Source organism: Azolla caroliniana, unplaced genomic scaffold (assembly GCF_043228905.1).
Source record: "Azolla caroliniana isolate FFs.n. ecotype wild unplaced genomic scaffold, voAzoCaro1.0.p SCAF_2, whole genome shotgun sequence".
In the NCBI taxonomy this organism is placed as follows: Eukaryota; Viridiplantae; Streptophyta; class Polypodiopsida; order Salviniales; family Salviniaceae; genus Azolla; species Azolla caroliniana.
In genome coordinates, this window is record NW_028230437.1 from 4,074,912 (window position 1) to 4,100,106 (window position 25,195).

The following is a 25,195-nucleotide window of genomic DNA, read 5'->3' on the forward strand; positions in this document are numbered from 1 at the left end:
ACAATGAGATCATTTTAAATATTTTGGGTGAAAGATGAACAAAGGCTAAAAAGAGCTCATACATGAAAACTACATTTACACATCTAAATTTGGGATCATTCCATAATGGGGGGCCAAAAAAAGCCACATCGCCGAAGTTTTATTTTACAATTCAATTGATATTAGATTATCAAAGTTTTGCAAGAGTAACATTATGATCGATGGTTTGTGTTATTTGGCAATTACAAGGTGAATTAATATTGGTTTCTTTGTTTTGGGGTTGAACGTGGGCACTTTATAGGAGGTAATGATGGCTTAGGGATACATTATTGATATTAGGAACCATTGGATAATGCAACACATTGGCTTTTGAGCCAACAACCACATGTCCAAATAATTAAATCTTCATGTATGAGCATAATATGGCATCAATCTCAAGTATTATCTAAAATTAAATTTCCAAAATCCATTTATCTCCCAAACTAGTGATTTGTCAATATTGCCATCTAAGTACTGAAGTTTCGAGTAGCATCATAGGTGACAGTTGACAATGTTCACAACAGAAGTTTAAAATAATCAAGGGTTTGAAAGAAACAAGGTTAATTCTAAAAAATATTGGATGATGCATCACTTCTAGTAGGAAAGAAATCAAGCATGGCCATTAGTGAGTCCCACACTTGAATATATACATGAATGTTCCTTTATCAAATTAAGTAGGATAATCCCCTCCAAATAAGTAGGAGATTTAATACACAAATACTCCTTTATCAAATCAAGCAAGAGTATTGTCTTCAAAAAAATGAATCAATCACATGGCTTATGATAGGAAGGAATCAAAATGTGGCCAAGAAGGTCAATGGCAAGACTCAAAATTGAAATGCACATGAAACAACACTTATAACATTAATATTCACTTACAACACTTATAACATCAAATCAAGCAAGAGTATTGTCTTCAACAAAGTGAATCAAGCACATGGCTTATGATAGGAAGGAATCAAAATGTGGCCAAGAAGGTCAATGGCAAGACTCAAAATTGAAATGCACATGAAACAACACTTATAACATTAATATTCACTTACAACACTTATAACATCAAATCAAGCAAGAGTATTGTCTTCAACAAAGTGAATCAAGCACATGGCTTGTGATAGGAAGGAATCAAAATGTGGCCAAGAAGGTCAATGGCAAGACTCAAAATTGAAATGCACACGAAACAACACTTATAACATTAATATTCACCTTAACTAGATTCATCTAAAAAATTCAATGCCCAAGTAGTCCAGAGGACAACTAGAAAAGTGTTACAAAGGTATGTCATAGAAATGTTCTTCAATACATAGTTTGGTAACTGGTTACTACTCAACACATTACATGATACGTCCATAAAATGATTGGTTCTAGATCTTTACAATCACTAATACAATTGATGATATATACATTTATGCGCGCATGTGCTCATACACACACACACACACACACAAACTACTTCATTGTATTCAAAGATATTGTAGAATGCCCTATAAGGTTCATCGCCCCTTATGCTATTTTCATTCAATACCAATCAATACCAAAAATAAGATTGGATGATGTCTTTCTCATGAGAGTTGACAAAGCTACATGCATCGAATTTGGACATGCATGAAATTGATGTATCTATCAACAGTAACGAATCTTTTCAAAGATGCAGGAAAAATTTACTCTGTCGCAAAGTGTGTATATTTTCACTTCATTTTGAAGCCCGAGAAATCGAGTCATTGGTCAGATGGGGTACTTACTTTCCCTTATGTTTCTTGCCTATCCAACAACATTTTGGGAATATAACGAAATACAAGGGCATTCTCGGATATAACAAAAACACAAGGGCATTTTGGGAAATAAGAGAAATACAAGGACATTCTAGGAAATAACAAAAATGCAAGGGCATTCTGGGAAATAACAAAATTAATTACAAGGGCATTCTGGGAAATAGCGATATCGGAGAGGTTGTATTTTGAAATCGTTTCTCTCTCTCTCTCTCTCTCTCTCTCTCGCGTTCAAAGACGTGAAAGCATTTGGAGATGTACACAATGCCGTGTTCGGCCTCGTCGTTAATATAGCGATCTCTCTCTCTCTCTCGGTCGTGGCTATGGCGGAACAACAGAAGCTCATCTCTCTCCTTCAAATATACTCCAATGAGCGTCTTGAAGGAGGTAAAAAAACGAAAAACTTTCATTTTCCTTCGCAAATTATATGTTTTTCTTCACTATAGTCGTATGCCTTCAGATTCTTTCAGATTAGCTCACATTTCAGCTTTAATTTATTTCTTTCAAATCTCTTCTACACTTTGAAATTCCTAAGTTCACTTGTGTAGCAAGAACTTGCTCTTCCAATTCTTTTTCGAATGGTCAGTTCTTTGATGAATATTATTGCATTCTGGACAATCTATTTGCAAGGTGCCATGGATCAAAGGACAACAGCAATGAATATTTATTGTATTTCACAAGGAAGAATATACCACTTGTCTCATCTGATTGTCTTGATCAGTTATAAAGATGATGGAAAGTTTGTAATTTTTGAGGCCTTTGGAAATCCTAATCTCTTGATCAAAAGTGAAGAATGGAAAGCCTTTTTGTATGAGATCACGCAGAAGCTTTGTTACATATGAAGAGAATATATTGTTTTCCATCTGTTGCGCGAACACTGTTCTGCTGTTCTTTGAAAAATTGGAAAGAGCAAGAAAAATAAAAAATAAAAATCTAATAAATATATAGACTCGTAAAATGATATATAAATTTAAATATAGAGCGTGCCGTGGAAGAATTTAAGGGACAGAATGCTGCGTTGGACGTGGATCTTGAAAAGGCCAGAAAAGTGTTTGAAGAAGCAAAATGTAAGAAGAAATCTGCTGAAGAGCATCTGAAAGAACTTCAAATTGATCTAGCTTCTACAGAAGCTGCACTCAAAAGCAGACAGGTGAACATGAACAATGAATAAAACTTAAAAATTATGAAAAGAAAAAACAAGCTATTTGTTTTAAAGAAATTAGGGTGACATGAATATATTGTTTGTCTGTGAATATCTTCACTTCCCTTGTGATCGAGTGTGAATTTTGAAACAAGGCAAATGTAATTGCCTTGTTTCAAAATTGAAGCAAATGTATCATTACGTTTGCTGGAATGTCTTTAATACATGATCTTGAGAGAGAGAGACAGGCAGACAGACAGAGACAGAGATTTTGTGAAATTGAAGCTCACTGTTTAGTAATTTGCACTAATAATATTAGCAAACCTTTGAATTTTGAGATGGAAGCTCGATGACTGGTAGTTGCACTAAGAATATTAGAAGCACACCTTCAAATTTTGTGAGATTGAAGCTCTATGTTTACTCATAAATCGGAATGAAAATAGAAATACATCAAAATTTTGAGATATTTGGCGTAATAACTTGAAAGTGAAGGTAAAAACAATCCTAAAATTTAAAAAGTTTTCAAAGGAAGCTTCAAACGTTTCTGGAAATTCAAAAATCTCTTAGTTCTAACGATTAACCTCAACAAAACTTTAGTAGCTGAACGCATGCTTTGGTGGTAGAACTCTTTCCTTTTGGGAATCCCTGGATTGTACTGTGAACATTCAAGCAAGATTCTCAAAAAAGACCTAATAATTTTTGGCATTCTTTTTGTGAATAAAACAAAGAAAACCATTATATGTGCTTGCCTCATAATCATAATACAGGCTAGAGTTCAGACTCAGCAAGAAGAGATGGCCAAGGCAACAAAAGAAGCCACAGCTTTAGAGGTATAGATGATGATAGCTCTCTACTACATTTCAGATCAAGCCTTGGTCCTAAATATATCTTCATTATCTCTTCAAATTTTCTGACTTTAGGATTTTGCTTGGAAGTAAATACAAACAAATAAACTTATAGATTCTTCTTTCTTATATGCCTCCCCCCCTTGACGTGAGGATTTTGCTTAGCAGTAAATACAAACAAACTAACCCATAGATTCTTGTTTCTAACATGCCATGGTTTTTCCTATCAGAAAGAAGAACAAAACTACAGGTATTCTCAGTCTTTCAAGTTACATTGAGTGACATAATTATCTTAACTTTTCATCGCCACAAATTTTGATGAAAGTTAGACTCAGACTGGATATGATATCAGGGAAAAGTTTATAAAGGAAATGCTGGACTTCAATGAAAGAATGAGGTTTGGATCTTCTTATGATTTTATTTTCTTGCATATTCAAAATAATCCTTTGAAAAGCTTGAAGGTGAAGGGATTCGATATCTCCAAAATTTAAAGATGTTTTAGAGTAAATACCTTAAGATGTTGAGATATTTGTTATAAATGCTCTTAACAAATCTAGGTTAAGGTTTACTATCTTCATATATTTTTCCCATACTGCACTGTTCAGAGTGAGATAAAGCCTTTTCTTTCTAGAATGATTGTTTATTTCTCTTCCAACAGGAATATGAGGCATTACTATTCTGAAAGCAACCTCAAGTCTTTACTTGAAGAGAAGTCAGCAAAAATCTCATTTGCCAATGGTAGTACGATTTTACAGATTTGTTAGAACTAATTCCTACAGTTTTGTTATCTCAACTCCTACAATTGTATTATCTATATCGATCATTGATTTCATTGCTATGCAACAAATCTTTACAAATTTAATGCCTATACTGATCACACTTATTCCATTACAATATAAACTAATTCCTATAATTTTGTTCTCCATTCACTGGAGAAGAAGCGGACAAAATATTGAGTCAGGAAGATAACTTCACAGATTTATGCATTGAAAACATGAGAAACGAAGAGAAGGTGTTGCTAAACAGATATGATGAGGTGCGTCTCTTCTTCTTCACATTTTTCTCAGATATATGTTATTTCCTGTGAGAAAGAAATTGACAGTACTTGGCTCGTCTATCAGATTATCAATACATATTGATTTGTTTCATATGATAAACCGAAGAAAGAAAGAATGTATTGATTTGTTTGTGATCATTGTTTCTTTTTCAGGTCGTGAAGAAGAAGCAAGAAATGGAACAGAGAATTATTCTGATGGAAGCCATTGCTCATGCAACACAAGCACTGCAGGAAACATCTGAATATCCTTTTCCATGTTGATATTAGCAAGTGTTAAGAAACAGCAATAACAATTTTTAATCACTCTAATTTAATTATCCTTGCAAGAGTTTCTTTGACCAAATCGATAAAACCCAGGCAAACCAACTCGAATCTTTATATGCTTCATCAAGCAACAGGTTAGAGAACACTTGTGTGTGCCTGCAATGTGGAAAGAACAATATTGACATGATTGAGAGTGGAGAAAGCGGAGAAACGTAGAATAGGAGAAATATTTAGTTAATACATATATGTATGTATATATGTATCATAAAATTATGGTATATTGGTTCATCAGTTAAAGGATAACAGAAAAAACCCATGTTAATGTAATCATAAAATAGAGTAAGAGATTTATGACATGTTTCACTATATATGTATCATAAAATTATGGTATATTGGTTCATCAGTTAAAGGATAACAGAAAAACCCATGTTAATGTAATCATAAAATAAAGTAAGAGATTTATGACATGTTTCACTATATCTCACCAAATTATATCATACATAATCAAAAGGGTTTAGAAGTTTATAGCACAAGTTGCCTGGTTAAGGTGAAATTTTCCTGGATTGGTTAACTAGACAAAAGGATGCAAGGAGAAGAATAAATTCTGTGAATTAAAATAAAATTTCCTGGTTTAGATGTTGATAGCACAAGTTACCTGGTTGGTTTAGAAGTTGATAGCACAAGTTACCTGGTTAGTATGAAATTTTCCTGGATTGGTTAACTAGACAAAAGGATGAAATAAGAAGAATAAATAATGTGAATTAAAATAATATAGAGCTAAGACGAAGGATCAAAAGAAATACATGTGAATTGTATTGACAAAAACAATATAGAGGCAAGCAAATTGTTATCTTACCAAATCATATAAATACACGACCAGAGGTTTTCAGAAGTTTAACACAATTATATATATGGCAAGAGTGAAGTTTCTAGATTGATGAATAAAGAAAAACGGATCAAAAATTTGTATATCCCATGAATATAGTCTATTATTCTCATATGGTTCTAATGGTATTTCCGTTTTTGATTGGAAAGCACCTCCATTCTTATATAGCCGTAAGTTCCTCTATATATCAAGTTTTACATGTTCATATCCAAGGTAGGTGTTAAACACATCTAGCTAACTAATGTATCTTTTGAGTGATTGGTTGGTTTATCTTTTAGCTTTTATGTTCTTTATTATAAACCTCCTTTGCTTCATCCCCAATTGATTTGAGCATACAATGCCTTTGGCACCTTGCTTGAATGAGATGAGTCTTCCGATACTTGACTTTTGACTTCGGGCTCAATCCTCAATCATAAATACGTCGGGCTTCTTAGGCTTTGACCTCATTGTTCAGCTACATTCTTGGTATTTTGTGGTTTATTGCACCTAACTACATGATAACATACCATATTGGGCACCTTGCATACATTTGATTGTACAAGCCTCAAACTTTTCCATTTGTGCTACTTGGTAAGGTGCCATGACTCCACAACATTTCATTGTTCTTGTTTTCCTCCACTCTAACACTTTGGTCTTCCATATTGCAACATGTCACATTGTCACTACCTTAACCATAGAATCCATCATGTTTATATCTAGTAATCAAGAATACTATTTGCTAGATTTGTTAATGTGTCTATGAAGTTATGGATCGTTTGCCTTTATGAATGCACAAACAAGGAATTACATTTCTATAGTCAAAAACTCTACAAAGGCATATTAAAATTGTGCATTGCCAATAATGTAGATTGTTGAATAGAATAATAACAAGATACATCAAAATATCCCAAACATTTTGAGAGTTTGCCAAAACATTATAATTTCTTTAAAATGACCATATATTGCATGATTGTAAAAGTTTTGTACTTCATATGGATATGCTAGTAAACTTTGAGAAGCTGAGTTAATAGTGATGGCTTTTGAGCACATGCTACAAAACTGAAAGCACATTATGAAACCATGGTTATGTTATGGTAAAGCTTGAGCTTTGCAATAGAAGGCCATGAGTGGAGTTGCGGGGAAAAATGGAAAGTGTATAGTGTATGTGTTTACTCAATTGAAAAGAAATAATATCATTGACCTTTAAAGGCAATGCTAAAAAAAATGGGAATGTATACAAGCAAAAGGGAAAAAATCTTTGATCAAATACTAATGACAACATTGCTCTTTAAAAAGGCAACTTCAACAAATGGGGAGGAGCTATATCAATAACCAATTGAGAGAGAACGATACTAATGTCTAACCAACACACACACACACACACACACACACAAGAATAAAAAAAACAAAAATAAAAATAGAAAAATGAGAAATAAAATTATAAAATTATAAAACAAATAAAATTAGAAAAATGAAAAATAAAATTATAAAAAAATAAAATTATAAAAAAATAAAAAATGAAAAATAAAAAATGAAAAATAAAAATTTAAAAAATAAAAAATAGAAACAAATAAAAATAGAAAATGAAAAATAAAATAAAATAAATAGAAAATGGAAAATAAAAAAAAATAAAAATAAAAATAAAAATAAAAATGATGCTTCTGCTGATGATAATAATAATAATAATAATATGTTTAGAAGAAAAGGAATTGAAAACGAGAAACGGAGAGAGCAGCATTTGCATAACAAACAAACAGTGAGTTGCAGAGACGAATCCTTCGATCGACTCACACGAATACAGACCGCCGCAGCGCAAACCCTAATTCTCTGCGCACGTCCACCCATCCATGGCTTCATCCAGCGGCTGAAGAAAGAACGAAGAAGAAGAAGAAGAAGAAGAAGAGGAATTTGTCTCCTCTACTACTTCTCCTCCTCCTTATTCTTCTTCTCCTTTGTGAGAAGCTCGCCATAGCCGAGATTTACACAGTTAAGTATATCCTTCTCTCTCTCTCTCTCTATGTCTGCTCCTTTATGTCTTTTCGTTTCTTTTCAACCCCCGCAAATGAAATCTGACCAATCCTAAGACTACACAGACATACACTGCATCTTGTTCTTCTTTCGGAGTCATCATCACTGAGATTTACACGCAGTAAGTGTTTCCTTTCCCTCTATCTCTCTGTTCCTGTCTCTCTGCGGTTTCATTTCATCTTTTCTCGATAAAAGAATCCTGGAAAGCCTGCATTATGCACAGAAATTGTGAAGGATAAAAGCTTCTCCATCATCATCATCTTCTGTACAAGAAGCTCAGCCATTGTCGACATTTATATGCAGTAAGTATATTCGTATTCTTCTCCTCCCGTTCTCTTTGCAGATAGAACTAATCACAAAGAACCCCAATTGTGCACAGGAATTGTCGGATCTGTGAAGAATCTGCTTTATTCTTCTTAAGAATTTCAGCCATAGCAGATACACAGTAAGGATATCTTTTTCTCCTCCATTGTTTCTTTGGCTTCTTTCTATAAAAAACCTAAATTCTGCAAGAAGCTCCGCCGTACCTGAGATTTGTACAGAGAACTTATGTCCATCTTCTTGTGTGCAAGAAGGTCAGCAGTAACAATTTTCCCGTGATGGAACCAGAAGCGACAATCTCAAATGGTTCTCTCAATTCTCCTGCGTCTTCAACAGCAATCACTTCACCTCATCCGCTTCGTCATCCATCCCCATCAGCTCGACTGAATGACCAAGTCTTTGAGTCTCTGAAGCTTGAGTATCAGTTGATGAAAGTGCCTTTCGAGCAGCTCAAGAAATCCATCAGAATCAGCCACAGGCTTGTTGAAAAGGAGATGAATGCTGTTGTCTCTGGAGTTGCTGAAGCTGTTGAAAGAGATCTGTCTAAAGAAGAGGCTGTCCAACACCTTACCAATCTTGTTTCACGCCTTCAAGGTCTCAAACGCAAGGTATATAAATATATACATTTCTATCTTGTTTTCCAGAGACGGAGATGATGATGGTGGCGGTGGCAGTGGTGATCTTGATGATGTGTTTTTGTTTTCTGAAGGCCAGTAACATCATCTATGAGGCTTCCCCAAACAAAACATGACCTATGGAACTTGAGTAGAAAAACTTTTCATGATAGGATTCGCCTCTCATAGATATATGAGATCAGACATAGAAAACTCTTACATAATATAGAGTTCTCTGACACCTTGAGGGGCACGAAATGATCTGTTCCTTTGTCTTAAAAAATGGTCGGCAACCATGATCAGCAGGGGAGTGTGAATGAGTGGCAGGTATATTAACGTCTTTTAAGAGGCTAAAATGGCCTATGAAACTGAATAAGAATTGTTTCTGAAAATGTTATCGACTTGGAGAACAGCAAACCAATCTGAATAAAACTAAATTAGTAAAATCAGCAAATGTTTTCATTATCTAAGAATGTGACATTGTGAACGTAGATGAACTGAAACTTTAGCCTAAGAAATATCTCTGGCATGAGCCAATACAAAATGGAGAGGTTCCTGAAGCAAGGAAAATATCTTCCGTATTGGATGACAATGCCCTTGATCTGTCGATGATGAGCATGATGGTGCTGTAGTCCAGCTGGACACGCCCTATCTGCATGTCAAAATGCCATTGCTGGGTCTTTTGTTACGCCATTTAAATATTATGTTTGAGATGCTACTTTTGTAGCCCTTGATTGTAATGCGTTATGGGAGGGGTGATGGTACCAAAGAATGCTGTGAGGGATTTTGCTGATATGTCATTCTATTTAAAAGATTAAAATCTATGTACTTCAATATCTAGCAAGAACAGTGTCAAGCATGACTGGTTTTTGTATTCCCTTACCTCGCAGAGTTGGCTAAAGAGTTGTGCAAAGAGGCAATGATATCTCGCTCTACTCACAAAAAAGGCACAATGTAAACATAGTGTTCCATTGGTTGCGTATCTGCATGGCACAATTGGCAGATCAATTCTTCCATATCTTTGTGTACATGTTTGCTTGTCTCAATCTCTAATAGATGTGAAGGTATCATGAGCTGTCATGTCACACAATGGAGTGTATGCAAGAGATATTATCTATCTATACCATAAGGGGCTTGATTGATAAATCCATCATGCCAGCAATGTAATAATATTGCCTTTATAGTAGGCCATCTTCCTACCAAATGGCATTGTTGTTCACATTCTCTCGTTATCTAATTTAATGATACTAATTGGGATCACTCTAAATTGCTTAATTACAACTTGTTTTCAATGCAATTACTAACATATTTTCAGTGCTCAGTTCCACATGACTGCTGCAGTTTTAATAACATATTATTGTATAGCAAGATGAACATCAACGAGATGTAGAATTTTCATTGTTTATGTCATTGAATTTAAATTGAACTTTTGTGTCTAATCCATCATTATACTCTTTCTATCTTCTATTTCCAATATTTAGTGTTTCACATTTCCTTGTCTGTTGTTTCCAAGCTGCATTATTAACAACAACATAGATTTTATTATCATAAGAAGCCAGATTTTAATTGCCTTGCTATTTTTGGTTTCTAAATCCAAACTTATTTCTTGCTTATGAGGATACCTTTTGCTATATTTAATAGGTTTCTTAAGTTAAACATTTTATTAGTCATGTGTAACTAGGGCAATGTTTTATGTTGTTGATTTTTCAAAGATGGCTAGAAGAAATAAATTACTTTGGGAGGTTTAAATCAATGCATGTCTTAATGCTCTTGCAGCTTGACGAGAGCAACAAGTGTGAGCAATTAGAAGTTCAAAGAAGTAAAGCACGATTAGACCACTTAGAAATGCTGCAGCTTGGAGGCAAGGAAATACAATCAAAGTGGAACAACATTCGTGTGGATCGCATCTTGGTGGACTACATGCTTCGTTCATCTTATTATGACACAGCATTAAAGCTGGCCGAGTCAAGTGGCATCCAAGTACACTGTCTATTCTCGTGATTGACTTCAATCAAGTTAATATGTGATTAAATGTTTTTCTTCTGGCATTGCAGGATCTGGTAGATACCGATATTTTTGTTGATGCAAAGAAGGTTATCCAATGCTTAAGAAACAAAGACTGTTCTGAGGCCCTTTCTTGGTGCTCCGAAAACAAATCTAAGCTTAAAAAAACTAAGGTATATATTAAACAACTCTTATTAAACTGCCTGTGCCATTCTCATGTTACAGATATCCATATGATTTTTTAATTATCTACAAAATATTATGGAGAGAAAGGATTTAGCTTTTGTGAATATGCAAGTTTATACTTTGTTTAAAGGAGTTTAAAATGTAGGAAAATAGATAATTAAGAGGATAGTTGGAGGGGTCATTAGTTATTGTTGTATTGTTAAATGAGAGAAATTGTAATTGGGATATGGTTTGTTTGGAAATGTGGAAACATGTTTGAGATAATGACACATGGCATGTGATGACATCAGACACAGGCATATGAAAACCAGGAAATGTTATAATATACAATTTTTTGCATCTGACGTTTGACCAAACCCGAACAGAACTTGATCCTTAAAAAATCAACTAGTAGATCTACATGCAGCACTCAGAAATTTTGATTGATAAGCGTTGTAAAACATGGCATCTGTTTTAATCTTGCATCTTGAAACGGATTTTGTAGCACAGAAGAAAGTATAGAAAGAAAAAAATATATATTTATGTCTGTTAGGAAGTGAACAAAAATATATTTATCAAATGAGAGGTTACATCTGAGAACAGCAGACCAAATTAAATATTGCTTAATCAATAAAAACTCCCTAAAATAGCAGATACTCTCATACTTACCATTCTGCACCTAGATGGACTGAAATGTCTGCTATAGAAAGATCCCCAACATGAGCCAATGAAAAATGGAGAGGCCTGTGAAGTGTTGGATGCACCTTCATGTTGGGTGATAATGGTCTTGATTTATCGATAACAAGAGTGGTGGAGTTGTGATCCACATGCACACGGCCTATGTGCATGACAGATTGCTATTACTCAATCTATTGTAACCTCTTTCAAATGTTGTGATTAAGACCCTACTTTGTAGCCCTTGGGTGACTTGTTGCATGAGTGATGGAACGAAAGAAATTTGTAATAGTTTGATGAGGATTTGTCCTAGATTTCTAGCAAGAACAATACTGAGCATCAATGGTATTTATATTCCATCGCGTTACAAAGTGGGCCAAAGCCTTGTTTGAAGAGGAAGTGATATCACCCCCTTATTTCATAGAGAAAAGAATGGCAAACATTCCACTGGCACAATTGGAAGATCCATTCTTTCTTTGATCTGCATGCATATTTTCATGTCTCAATCTCTATCTAATATGAAGAGGTTGTAAGCTGCTCAACATGAGAGTGATGTGTATTCACGCATAAGGACATACTAAATCCATCCTTATATTGCGTCAACTTCCTATGAGGTGGTATTTTGGGGCTGGCGGACATTCTTTCATTATCAAACTTAATGACATCAGTTTTGATTACGCTAATATTTTGCACTTTGATTGTGTCTGAGTGTGGACATTCCAAACGATATTGGAACATAGACACATTTATATTTATGCCATGTGATTGGAACCAATATTGTATCTCAACTTACAATAGTGCTGTCTATATGCTATACCAACGGGTTTGATGATGCAATTGCTCTTTTGATGATAATGTTGAGTTCTTTTGCACATCCATTGGATACTGGTCACTTACTGGAATAACGCCTTGGTTACTTTGGGGCTGCTCTCATACCAGCCTGGTTTATCTCATGGACCACTAATGCTTTGCAATCAGCCAGACTAAAGGTCTTTCTAAATCTTTCCACTTCTGTGACCTATGAAGGGTCTTTCCTCAAGCTTCTATCTTGATTATATCATTGTTGTGGTTCTTTGAACTGCATATGTGCACATTATATTTCAAGGGTACCAAGAACTGTGTATTCACAAGAAGTTGAGTACATGCACGGCCCCCTGTAGAGAGAACCAAGGCTCTGTGAATGTTACTACTAGGTATGTATCAGATCATGTGTATGCCACCTTTTCCTCTCCAAATGAGAATGCTGGTATCTTTTTATCCAAGATTTGCTCACAAATCTTTGTTTGTACAAAATGACTATAAAGCATTCAGATGTCTTTGTAGTCCCTTTGGAGAGTCAGAAATCAATGTACTGTCATTAGCAGATAGTAACATTATGTCATTCTCTTGATCCACCCAATCTCTCTATTTACTTAGATACCTCATGTATATAAAGACCAAAGTGGGTAACTCCTTGTTTCACTCCAATTATGCTAGCCATGACCTATAAATAGATGTCTTTGTAGTCCCTTGGAAGAGTTCGAAATGAATAGAATCCCACTGGATGATAACATGCATCCTTGTTTCTCTCCACTTGTGCCAGCCATGTCCTTTGGCAATCTATTAGGAGTGCATAATACTTTTCATAGCACTGATTCATGTAGCACATAGATTCCCCGTTGCATATCTATTCGTTTTCCAAGGGCCTTAGTCACTGCACAAGCTGAGCACGTGGTAGGTACTGTGCATGTGGAAGTTTTTTCAGAAATCTGCAAAGCAACGACAGATTCTCCTTTTATTGGCGCTTTCTTCTTCTCTTTCTGCCTGGGAATGCCATATTCATGCCAAGCCTGAGGTTGCCTCTCGTTAGATGTTTTCCCTGCGAAACCACCTACTGTACCATTTGGTTTAAATTTAGCAAAATATGATCTCTTCTTCCCCAGGAGGCATTGATAGGCTACTCTTCCTTGTCTGTGTAGAAATCCACAAAGTCACTTCCCCTTGCACGTATCTCCTTGCTCTACTATATGTGGTTACATTTAGTGGTGCAGGGAAAGGCATTTGTGACTTTCTTTACGGAGGCAAAAGGATTCAAATCAAGCATGCCATACTCCACAACTATACACATCAACTGTCTCGTGAGTTGCCTCGTCTTGTTCTTAGCATATACATCCTTTGGCATCCATCCAAGTGTAGATATGCATTATCTGCTGCCAAGCCAACATATCTACTTGAGATAGTGAACTCTCTTATCCGAGTTAATAGGGATGGAGAACCCAACAGGTAATCAAGTGATCTTGGTGATTATGACTAGCCATTGTAGACAGAATCTCTCCTGTTTTAATTTCGAAATTACACATTTACATTGTAATCTTGATTTGTTTGGAACCTGTCTGCCAGAGTAAATTGGAATTTAAGTTGAGACTTCAAGAGTTCATTGAATTAGTACGAGAAGAACGGATGATGGAAGCTGTAACATATGCTCGAAAATATTTGGCATCCTGGGGGAGCACAAACATGAAAGAATTGCAGCAGGCCATGGCAACTCTTGCTTTCAAAAGCAGTACGGACTGTGCGAGTTATAAAGTAAGCAATTTTTTTGTTGCTTTGACTGTTCATGTAAGAATTTGATGTTGTTGTATTCACCTTTCTCTTCCCACCCTGGCTAGCTCTTGTTTGATGCAAAGCAGTGGGATGATTTAATTGACCTATTTAAAGATGAATTCTGCAAACTCTATGGGATGACAACAGATTCATTATTGAACATTCACCTTCAGGCAGGGTTGTCAGCACTCAAAACTCCGTATCCTTTACTGCATAGTTTTGTGCTTGACGTCTGGGAATATTATGTTAATGGAAACTTTTTTCCTTTACTAAAAGTTTGGCCTAAAGATTTTGTTATGAGGAAGACTGTACGAAAGAAGACCCATTATCTCAAGAAATGTTCAGGAAATTGGCAGCCCCTCTACCATTTTCAAAGCACATCCATTCAAAATTGGTATGCTACATAACAAAGGAATTGATGGATGAAGATAATCCTCCCCAAGTTTTACCAAATGGATATGTTTATAGTACCAAGGTGAGCTCTTGTCTATCAACTTTAATAACCTATCACGTCAACATGCATCAATATAAGGTTAAAGGTTATGTCCAACGTTTGAATGATTCCATTTGATCAATTTGCAGGCTCTTGAGGAGATGGCGAAATCAAACAATGGGAAGATAACCTGTCCAAGGACTGGTTATGTGTGCAACTTTAATGAGCTTTCAAAGGCATATATATCATAGTGTGATGCAACATGTGCACAATCCTCCATAACACAGAAATAAAGTATGATTTGACCAAATGAAATGCAAGATAGATCCTTTAGGCCAAAGGTCAGAATGCTAGTATAATAACCAAGTTTGTGCCGTGGATGATGTAAAAAGATAATCCTCTTTAAGCTTGTGCTAGGGTCTGTATCAATACACTTGGGGGTAATGTATAAATTGACTTTAAATCATTTGGTTTACCCTCTTGTAAATGTGTGCTATTGCTCAATATTGAAATAGCCGATCCTTCCATTCAATCAATTGTACAGAGCTCTTTTGCAAATATATAAGAGCTTTTGCAAATCATTATTTTTAGTTCTAGGGAGGTGGATTTTCAAGTCTTTTCCAGGCAATTAAATTGTACGCTCATTTTCTTATTAATTTACAGTGCACTTTGACAGGAAGAAAATACTGGGTTAGTTCTGTAGATCGTTGTAGAGATAGTAGCATACATACTATGCCATAGAAGGAAGAAGAACTTAGATAATATGCATCAAAAAGTTGTGCAGCTCAGCCAAATTATATGTCATGTAAGGAAGAAGAAATTAGATCATGTGCATCAAGAATTCGTGCAGCTCAGCCATTCATGATATGTTGATGTTAAGCATATGCACATTGTACGTAAAGTTATATCCATCTCTGAGGACTAAATGAATTAAAAAAATCTTCTTGTTTTTGGAAAAATAAAAATGAAAATAAATCTCCTCAGAGTTATCTTTCAAGTTTTCTTTTGTGGAATAGACTCATATGGGATTGCTCTCCTTTATCTTTTGAAGAACTTGCTATAGGTGTTGCTGTCACCCTTTTTCTGTTGAGTGAAGTGCATTTTCCTCATGTCTCTAATGAAACCGTTACAAAGTATCAATGTATACTTGCTGCTATTACTAGTGAAATTGAGTTTCATATCTTAAAATTTTTACATTGTCTTAAACCAATAATTGTCTTATGGAAAATCATTGATTTTTTAATATAAATCATAGACATCCACATGTTCATGATACATTACAGATATTACATAAAGATATTTCAATGTGTTATTTGCTTCAAAATTTCTCATTCTTGTACAATGTAAACATTGTGAAAAACCTTTACTGGTTCATAAATTGTTCTACAATATTGGAATTCGAAATTTTAGCTTGTTGATGTAAAGTTTTGGACTTTGCAATAACAAAGTTGTGGACCCAAAGCTTGATTAATGTGTTTGATATTACATTTGTTATACATTAAAAAGTATCTGTCATTTTCGTTTGTTTGTTTGTTCTCACACATTAACATAAAAAACGTGTTTGATGTTAAAATTAGAGCTCTTTGTAATTTTAGTTTGACATCATTCTCAGTAGGATGTCTGTCTTGGAAAATCACGGTACCAATTGATATAAAAGAATGACTATAAATTATAATACTAGATAAGGGACAAGCTAACAAATCTTTTGTCTTTTCTAAACGAGATAAGAAGTGGTAAATATTATTATTCAGCCATTAATTGGATAGTTACTGATTCGTATGTTTGTGAACACATAGTAGATGGACATTTAATGCGTATGTTCTGACATGCAATCAATGGGGATCTGTATTAAATGTTTGATTCCTCGCATTCCAATCATGTATTTAACACAAGGTGTGTCAAGAGCATGTGTTGACACGTTCGTACAAGAAAAGGGATTCATTCATCAATGATTGGTATAGAAATTCTATTGATGTTATTCTCTCAATCTCTCACTTCTTGGTCTCCTTTCCTACACCACCCACTTTGTGAGGGGTGTGGCTCCACTTCTTCAACAATATTGTGCGGATCAAACTACATCAACGCCATATCAAGCTCTAAACTAATTCTTGTGCACATTGAGATATATACGTGGTGATGTGATCACAATTTTATGTTTAATTCATAATTATAAACATATTTTGTGGCACCCGCACTAACTACGGTTACTCATGTTTGCCAATGAAATATGTACAAAATTTATAAGACACACACATACATCTGCCAATGAAATATTTATATATCTATGCAAGAGTGCATACATGCGTACATTCAAATATAATTTCCTATTAAGTCCTTAAGGTATGATTCCATAAACATCAAGATCCCATCCGGAAGTCAATGTATTTACGTGTTTATGTTGACTAGGAAATGGTTAAGATCATTTGCATACGTCACATCTTCAAATTCTAGAATACAATGACATTGAAAAATTATGCGAACGCAACCTGAATGGTCCTCAATAATCATCAAGTAGAGAATGGTCTTCTATGCCGAAACACTTACAAATCTAAAAATGACAGCACGCGTTTGTATATGATATATTATGGTAAAGAACAACTTAGAATTAGTCCACATTTTTAACTTGTGTATTTCTATGTTGTCATAATTAATTGCATCATGTAGAGTCCCATTGGATAAGGAAAACTACACATGCAATCAAATTGTGTGGTTTGGAATGATTGTAAATCAAAGTGCATTTTTTATCATCTTACCGCATTTTTTTCAACCATGTGCCAAATGTGGGAGTGAACTTTGAGGCCATAATTAAATGAAATCTACGGTTGTTTGGTCTGAATTGGACAACCTACGACATATGCATGGAGAGGTACCTTTACCATTTAGTAGACATGAGCAAAGTGCAGGGATTCAACACACACCTAGAATAGGGTTGAAGACAAGACCTTTAGTCTTTACCAAACGAGCTTCCCATTCTTGACTTTGTTGATATCAACGCAACCTAAACAGTTGACCAATATGTCCATTCCTTTTTTCTTGTCAAAGTGGTGTTGTATTAAGACCCCATGGTAATATGAAAAATCAGTCCTTCTTGTCCCTCAAAGTTGTTGTAAGACTAACTAACTAACATATTATGGCAAAAACCTTTTAAGGAAAAAGAGCCCGCAAAACCAAGTTTCCGATTTTTTAACAATCAATCTGCCATTTAATGAATGTGCCTATTACTATACTCCATTAGAGGCCATCAAACGATAACCCATTTCGCATACAACTCGAATTGTTCTTCTGGCCCTGATGCCCAAGATAGTATAAGCACTAGATTCTAGGATACATAAGTAACGCTCTTGTCTCTCTCGATGGAAGCCCATAGGTCATAGTTAATGACCAATCCCCCACAATCGGAGCATAACAATGGAAAGGGCTCCAGCATCAGCACACTCCACATGTAGTAGTACTTTGGGTCTAGTGTCGTCCTCAAATCACTGTTTCGAGAAAGGGTGCTTCTCCCATCTATTCGAACGTGCTCTAATTGTAAAGCCATCTCCATAGATTATTAACATATAAATCTCTCTTTTCTTTTCTTTTCGACCATTACATACATATGTCTCTCTCTCTATCTCTCTCTCTCTCTCTGGTGTCTCTCTCACTTTTATCAGATTGGATGGGCGAGACGTGTTTGGACCCACGAAGGAGTGATTGACCCAGTAGCAATATGTACATCATAAGAAGCAAGAAAGTCAAGATGAAGAAACATTCTCATGTGTACATGAATGTAGCCATACATACCTTCATCCATCCATCCATCCATCCATCCATCCATCCATACATACATACATACATACATACATACATACATAAGAAGAAGCAAGAAAGTCAAGATGAAGAAACATTCTCATGTGTACATGAATGTAGCCATACATACCTTCATCCATCCATCCATCCATCCATACATACGTGATACATTCATTCATTCATCCATACATCCATCCATACATCCATACATCCATACATCCATACATACATACAAACAAGCAAACATACATACATACATACATACATACATCTACATACATCTACATACATATATGTATGTACATACATACATACATACATACATATATATATATATATATGCATAGAGAAAAAGGAGAATAGATATTCATATATACCATATAAGACTCTGTATTTCTTTCTTGATTCTTTGAACAGCAGCAGGAGCAGGAGCAGGAGCAGCAGTAGCAGTAGCAGTAGCCTGTAGATTCAGTGTTGGTAGTTAAGAGTCCATGGCCCCTCCTTTTGGTTTACAATTTGATCCCACTCAATCTTCTCCATCTGATCCATCGCCATTTCTTCCTCCTCCTTCTCCCCGCTCCCCCAAGGTTCTGTCCCGATCCAATTTCCCCCGCGATTTCATCTTCGGAGCCTCGACTTCTGCTTATCAGGTATTATCTCATATATCTAATATGTGTGCGTGCATGTATGTATGGATTATATATATGTGTACATACATGTATGCATGTATGAATTCTCAAAGTACTCTCTCTCTTTCTCTCAAAATACATGTATTATATATGTGTAATGTATGCATCTACATGTATATGTGTATGTATTTTAATATGGACATGTTTTTGTAAAATCCTGCCTTGAGATTGAATGATAGAAATTTTCTTTTTCCTCTCTCTCTCTCTCACATTCTTGCACCATTTGCTCAATACCTGCATATTTCTCATATAAATATGTATATGTATATATAGTAACATGTTTTTGCGAAGGCAATTATGCAGTGATTTATCAATAAGAAAATGTCATATTTTGTGTAAATCTAGCTCTTGAGATAGGAGATCAATAGAAAAATCCCTACTTTCTTCCGTATTTCATCATGGTTTCTCATGTATACAACACATTGATTGCTTATTTATTCTGATGAATTTTGCCTTCAGGTTGAAGGTGCTGCCTCAGAGGGAGGTAAGGGTGTCAGTATATGGGATACGTTCACTCGTTTGCCTAGTGAGTCTCCCTCTCTCTCTCACTGGTTTTCTTCGTATTAGGGCTGTAACTTAGTAGTAAGTCAAGATTTTACTCAGACATGCATCTGGGTCCAAATCTAACTATACCTTACTCTACGAGATGCCATTGTGGAATGTAGGGCTCTCTGTCTCTCATACACACACACACACTCACAGACGCACATCTATCACACGGATGTCTATAGGTTTACACATATAGTGAAAATATATAATTGGGGGTTTGGCTGAATGTTGAGCAGAAAAAGAGAATTTGTGTTCTATATTTGTCACATTGGTGTACCGGAATCAGAAGACTGTATCACTTTTGGAATGCATATCATATGAGGAGATCAAGCTTGATTTTTAGGAATTCTTATCACAAAGTTTTACTAGCGTTCAGGGACTCCTAGGAATGGCAGGACCATGACTGGCATGCACCGGCGTGTCTTTTTTGCTTGTCCACTTGACCACAGAACAAAACACATGGAGGATCCTTATTGATTAGTTATTGGCCAATCTGACATGTGCTAATGGGACTTGTGTTGTCCAATCTGAGGCACTTGTTTTATTGGAAATCTCTTAAAAAGAACTTGGAAGAAAAGAAACAAGGGAGGAAATTATAGCTGGAAATATGTAGAATTCACTCAAAGTTATATACCGTGTTATTAACCCACGATTTGGCAATCATGGATGGATACAGATAAGATATCAGATAGGAAGAATGGAGATGTTGCTGTCAATCAATACCACCGCTATGAGGTTTGATTTGTATATTGGCTAACTCAAATAGTATTTTTTTATTGAATTGAGAAACTTATCCTGTCATCTCTGACCATGTATGTCAATAGGAAGACATCAACTTGATGCATGAGCTGGGTTTTGATTCTTATAGATTCTCTATCTCTTGGCCAAGAATATTTCCTGGTAAGAGAAGATAATAGTTGATAGCCATAATTCCTGGAAAATCCACATCCACATTATATAAACTTGTAATGCCCTGTCTACTCTATGGCAGATGGTACAAGTGCCTCTTTGAATGCGGAAGGCATCGCTTACTACAACCGTCTCATTGATGCCCTATTGAAGAAAGGTAAAGCTTGTCTTCAATGTTGTTTCTTATGTAAATTCTTTATTCTTTTGTGAATGCTAATCTTCTGTATACTCTCTACAGGTATCAAGCCATTTGTTACTCTGTATCATTGGGATCTTCCGCAAGCGCTCCAGGATTCAATCGGGGGTTGGCTAAGTCCCAAAATAATGCAAGTCTTAAGAGTTATTAATGATGTTATGAACATGCACACCCGTAGGAATCAATAGGCCAAAGATTGATTTCCTACAAGTCCAATCTCTTGCCTTCTGATTCCCAATAATTATGAATATGTGTATGCTCATTACAAGTTGGGTATTTCATTCAAAATTGTGCTGATTGAAGTTGATCATCTTTTATATTTGAACAGAAAGCACTTCGCAGATTTTGCTGAGACGTGTTTCCGTGAATTTGGAGACCGTGTAAAGCATTGGACAACTCTCAATGAGCCATTAAGATTTGCTTTTTTTGGACATGGAATTGGAATACATGCACCTGGGCGGACCTCAAACCGGACAAGGTCAGCCGAGGGAGATTCTTCCATTGAACCTTACGTGGTTGGACATCATGCCTTACTAGCTCATGCGACCGCGGTCGACATTTACAATAAGAAGTTCAAGGTATATATACAACAAATGCGCAAGAAGTGACCACTACATGTGAACCATGGAGGGATATTTATCCCTGGATGGCTTGAAGGAATCTAAGAACTGCTGACTATTTGTATGATGAGTGTGTCTGAAGTATGTGCCCATTTTTACGATATATTAAGGAAATTACAAGTAATATCTGCCAAAAATAACAAAGTTTTGGTGGATGTCTGATATACTGTGTTGGTCTATGGTTAGGTGATGAATGAACACCTACTTTTCTGGATGAATACTGGCTATAATAGTTACACATTTTGATTACAGGCCCAACAAGTTGGGGTTATAGGAATATCAGTTGATTCAGAATGGGGAGAACCTCTCACTAAATGTCAGGAAGACATAGATGCTGCTCAACGACACCTTGAGTTTCACATCGGATGGTATTAAGTATTTCTTAGAGCTTATATGATTTAGCTTATATTCAGAAGTGTAGGAACTCAATATGTAGCTTGTCTGCTTTGTTATGTCTAGGTTTTTGGATCCCATTTTCTTTGGTGACTATCCAACTTCGATGAGAGAAGCTGCTGGTCCTAGATTGCCAATATTCACCCTAGAAGAGAGAGCACTTGTGAAGAACTCTGTTGATTTTGTCGGAATTAATCATTATACAACACGATACATCGTCCCAGCAGACTTAAATACAAAGACTACTTATGGTGGTTGGTTTGATGATATTAGAACTGTAAGAATAGGTGGGTTATTTGCAGATCCGAGTAGCATATTATGACGAACATATTTTTCTCTTAGGTGGAAATATATTTGTATTAAAGCCAATCAATATTGTTGACTTGAAGGGAATTAAGAAGATCAAGCATATAAGAAACATGTTCTTTTTTCTTTTTGCAGATGAAGTAGGTGGTAAAACAATTGGGGACAAGGTATACATATAGCTAGTTATTGTTTTGCACCATAATGTTTACAAGGTCATATCTTTTCTTGGTTTTCATCTCATATTAAGTTTTAGTGATATAAGTTAATTATTCAAGAAAACAAAGGACAAGGTTGTGAAGGATTCTGACACATAGGTCATGATAGAATCCTTTTCATTATTGTCTTCTTTGCAGGGCGCATCACAATGGTTGTATATTGTACCATGGGGTTTCAGAAAACTCATCAATTGGGTGACTCTAAGATATGGAAGGCCTCCTATCTACATCACAGAGAATGGTAAGAAAAAAATACAACCTTTTGGGTTTCTTTCATGTTACCTGAAAAGTAGCATCATGTATTCTTTGAACTTATAATCCAACCTTTACTTTGCTTAGATTGTTGCTGACCTTTTGACCTGAAAACTAGGTATGGATGATGAAGACTCTCCCACAAAATCAATCGATGAGTTCATTCACGATACAAAACGGGTCAATTATCATAAAGATTACTTAGGAGAGCTTGCTCAATCCATAAGGTGAGAAGCTACTAGGATACAATACCACAAACAATAGTCACAAGTTCGTGCCAATACCAATGGGATGCTCATATCTGCATTTTCCGTGTTTTATGGATTATTTATAGCATTGAATGGAAATGATGCAAAATGATAGTCATATAATTAGAGTCATTACCGTTGGGAGGGTGATAACATGTTTTGCATTCAATGCTCTACAATAACCCTAATTTTAAATTTCTCACCTAAAAAATAGGGAAGGAGCAGATGTTCGAGGATATTTTGCATGGTCATTGATGGACAATTTCGAATGGGAGTCTGGTTTTTCCAAGAGATTTGGACTGATATTTGTTGACTACAAAACTCTCCAGAGATATCCAAAAGACTCTGCAAAGTGGTATAGTAATTTCCTCAAACAAGAGCCAATGTGGAGACAAAGCTATCAAATCCAGGACCTGATGATGAGCTATGCATATATGACCCTCACAAGTCCAAGAGAAGAAAAGCAAATGGCATATGCTAACGTCTAACAACTTATCAATAATACAATTGTTAAATCTATCATTATACATATAACTCACATAATTATATGCCCTATAGGTTCATGAAAAATGCTATTTGCAATTCGTTTTAACTGACATCTATAAGTCATGGAAAACATTTGCATAACAATTGAAACCCTGCTATGGATCCATTGTAGACAATCAACCCTTAACTAATGGAATTTGTTTTATTGTAGAACCATATAGTAGAGTCTAGGATCAATCTTGCAACTTCAATGTAATTTACTATACTCGTAACAGACATATGTCTATAGGCTATAACCACACATTATATACAAGGATAGATCTACCGTGCAAGGCTTGGTCTCACGACTTCTATGTAAATGTATGTGCATCCAATGCTTGCAATCAATTGTCACTTTCATTAATGGCAAATTAAATTTCATTGAGTTTGTTTTATTCTAGACCTACTTATATCCAAGAATCAATCGCCCAACTTCTATGTTTATTCCCTTCCTGTCAAAAGTATGCTTTTAAGACTTGTAATTAATTATCACTTTAAGGAAAACATATGCATTTAAAGCGTGCAATTCGTTATCAATTTATGGATGTGCATTAAATTTCATTAGAAGTCAATCCCAAAACATTATCTTTACTTTGTTCGCTAAAGATAATAAGTTCAAATATAACGAGCATCACTTACAATTGTCAATTAGGAATTATTTTCTATATTCCTAGCAAACATATGCTTTTAAAGCTAGCAATGCATTATCAATTTATGGATAAGTGCAATAAATTTCATTAGAAGTCAATCCAAAAACATTAACTTTACCTTGTTTGCTAAAGATAATAAGTATCAAATATAACGAGCATTGCTTACAAGGATCAATTTCATGCATGAAGGGTCAAGGGAACGGTATTGTGATTAATTGTTATTGTGACTAATTGGAGTAGAAATTCAAATTTTTTATCTTATAATGTGTACATCATCAACTAAAGCATAGTTTGGCTAGCTTAGGTCATTGTTTTTCCATTGAATCCCACATTGCCCATTATTCAACATCACAATGCTTTTGGCTTCAATCATTTCCTTGTTCTGCATCTAATGCCAATTGTGGGAGTTCATAGAAAATTTTCCAAACTTATTTATTCCATGTATATATCTATAATGTGGTAATGACATTGCCAACATACTTCAAATGTTTGCATACCAATGTTTGTCTTAATCTACAATGAGGAATATATACAATCTTAATCCACAATGGGCATTTGCCAATGTTGAGATTGTTAGTGTTGGAAGATATAAAAAGGAAAGTTGTGCTATCGATATTTAGTGTTGAATGTCCCTTCCAAAACCAGGGCTTCGCTTGATTTCTAACAAATTCTTTGGATTAAATTTTTTCCCAAACATGGATTGTCTGAATGCATGGATAAATCTTATAATAGTATTGAACCATCTCTAGTATGCTTAAAAATAGAGATGAAAAGGTGGTAGTGTCGCCTATGAATTGGCTTGTATCTTTTATCAAACAATACAAATTTCACATATTATAATATATTCATAAATCTTGATTGTTTGGCAATTTTGTGTCAATAGCCCTACAAAATATTGCTCAATTGGGTACATGTGGTCAAGGATTCTTGTATGATCCATCCTTGGAAGCTAACATGCGAGAAATTAGAATACAGAAGCCACAGTTATTTAGTTTGTATGAAGCATGGCCTTCATGTGAAGTGGAGAATTTGTCACTAAGGTTTGTTCATTGCTTAGTTAATGAATCCTTCATTA

General features: G+C 35.2%; 3 protein-coding genes across 11 annotated transcripts; all 3 read left to right on the forward strand.

The window, feature by feature from the left end:
• The first annotated feature begins 2,062 nt into the window (after positions 1-2,062).
• Positions 2,063-5,672, forward strand: LOC147867147 (uncharacterized). 4 transcript variants are annotated; one of them, XR_015529318.1, is made up of 10 exons: positions 2,063-2,171; positions 2,765-2,934; positions 3,693-3,755; positions 4,001-4,020; positions 4,123-4,167; positions 4,429-4,511; positions 4,709-4,806; positions 4,981-5,069; positions 5,181-5,382; positions 5,496-5,672. XR_015529318.1 is itself a non-coding variant. In XM_087314924.1 (9 exons), exons 1-9 carry the CDS (start codon positions 2,108-2,110, stop codon positions 5,305-5,307), a joined length of 759 nt encoding a protein of 252 aa, XP_087171050.1. In that variant the 5' UTR covers positions 2,063-2,107; the 3' UTR covers positions 5,308-5,672. The 4 variants fall into 4 exon arrangements, 3 of the variants coding, with proteins under 3 accessions (XP_087171050.1, XP_087171052.1, XP_087171053.1); XM_087314924.1 differs by having other exon boundaries at positions 5,181-5,672; XM_087314926.1 differs by having other exon boundaries at positions 4,429-4,508; positions 5,181-5,672.
• Positions 5,673-7,904: 2,232 nt separating this feature from the next.
• Positions 7,905-15,360, forward strand: LOC147867148 (LisH/CRA/RING-U-box domains-containing protein). Of its 6 annotated transcripts, none has more exons than XM_087314931.1 (9): positions 7,905-7,942; positions 8,328-8,429; positions 8,527-8,913; positions 10,696-10,899; positions 10,974-11,096; positions 14,143-14,328; positions 14,412-14,545; positions 14,635-14,821; positions 14,929-15,360. In XM_087314931.1, the coding sequence occupies exons 3-9, from the start codon at positions 8,584-8,586 to the stop codon at positions 15,028-15,030; spliced, it is 1,266 nt and encodes a 421-aa protein (XP_087171057.1). In that variant the 5' UTR covers positions 7,905-7,942; positions 8,328-8,429; positions 8,527-8,583; the 3' UTR covers positions 15,031-15,360. The 6 variants fall into 6 exon arrangements, with proteins under 6 accessions (XP_087171057.1, XP_087171055.1, XP_087171059.1 ...); XM_087314929.1 differs by having other exon boundaries at positions 8,557-8,913; XM_087314933.1 differs by having other exon boundaries at positions 7,924-7,942; positions 8,560-8,913.
• A 3,628-nt stretch (positions 15,361-18,988) lies between these two features.
• Positions 18,989-23,855, forward strand: LOC147867149 (beta-glucosidase 4-like). The gene is made up of 13 exons (XM_087314934.1): positions 18,989-19,218; positions 19,717-19,783; positions 20,483-20,541; positions 20,631-20,706; positions 20,798-20,872; positions 20,954-21,045; positions 21,244-21,489; positions 21,784-21,899; positions 21,991-22,211; positions 22,366-22,397; positions 22,584-22,686; positions 22,816-22,924; positions 23,160-23,855. Exons 1-13 carry the CDS (start codon positions 19,060-19,062, stop codon positions 23,431-23,433), a joined length of 1,629 nt encoding a protein of 542 aa, XP_087171060.1. The 5' UTR covers positions 18,989-19,059; the 3' UTR covers positions 23,434-23,855.
• Positions 23,856-25,195: the final 1,340 nt, after the last annotated feature.

Bases quoted from the DNA above. Each gene is read 5' to 3' on its own strand.
- LOC147867147 (XM_087314924.1), top strand. From the start codon at position 2,108: ATGGCGGAACAACAGAAGCTCATCTCTCTCCTTCAAATATACTCCAAT. The intron at 3,756-4,000 runs GTATAGATGATG...TTTTCCTATCAG, and splicing joins AAGAAGCCACAGCTTTAGAG to AAAGAAGAACAAAACTACAG. The intron at 4,168-4,428 runs GTTTGGATCTTC...CTCTTCCAACAG, and splicing joins GACTTCAATGAAAGAATGAG to GAATATGAGGCATTACTATT.
- LOC147867148 (XM_087314931.1), top strand. From the start codon at position 8,584: ATGGAACCAGAAGCGACAATCTCAAATGGTTCTCTCAATTCTCCTGCG. The intron at 14,329-14,411 runs GTAAGCAATTTT...CACCCTGGCTAG, and splicing joins CGGACTGTGCGAGTTATAAA to CTCTTGTTTGATGCAAAGCA. The intron at 14,822-14,928 runs GTGAGCTCTTGT...ATCAATTTGCAG, and splicing joins GATATGTTTATAGTACCAAG to GCTCTTGAGGAGATGGCGAA.
- LOC147867149 (XM_087314934.1), top strand. From the start codon at position 19,060: ATGGCCCCTCCTTTTGGTTTACAATTTGATCCCACTCAATCTTCTCCA. The intron at 19,219-19,716 runs GTATTATCTCAT...TTTTGCCTTCAG, and splicing joins CCTCGACTTCTGCTTATCAG to GTTGAAGGTGCTGCCTCAGA. The intron at 21,490-21,783 runs GTATATATACAA...TTTTGATTACAG, and splicing joins TTTACAATAAGAAGTTCAAG to GCCCAACAAGTTGGGGTTAT.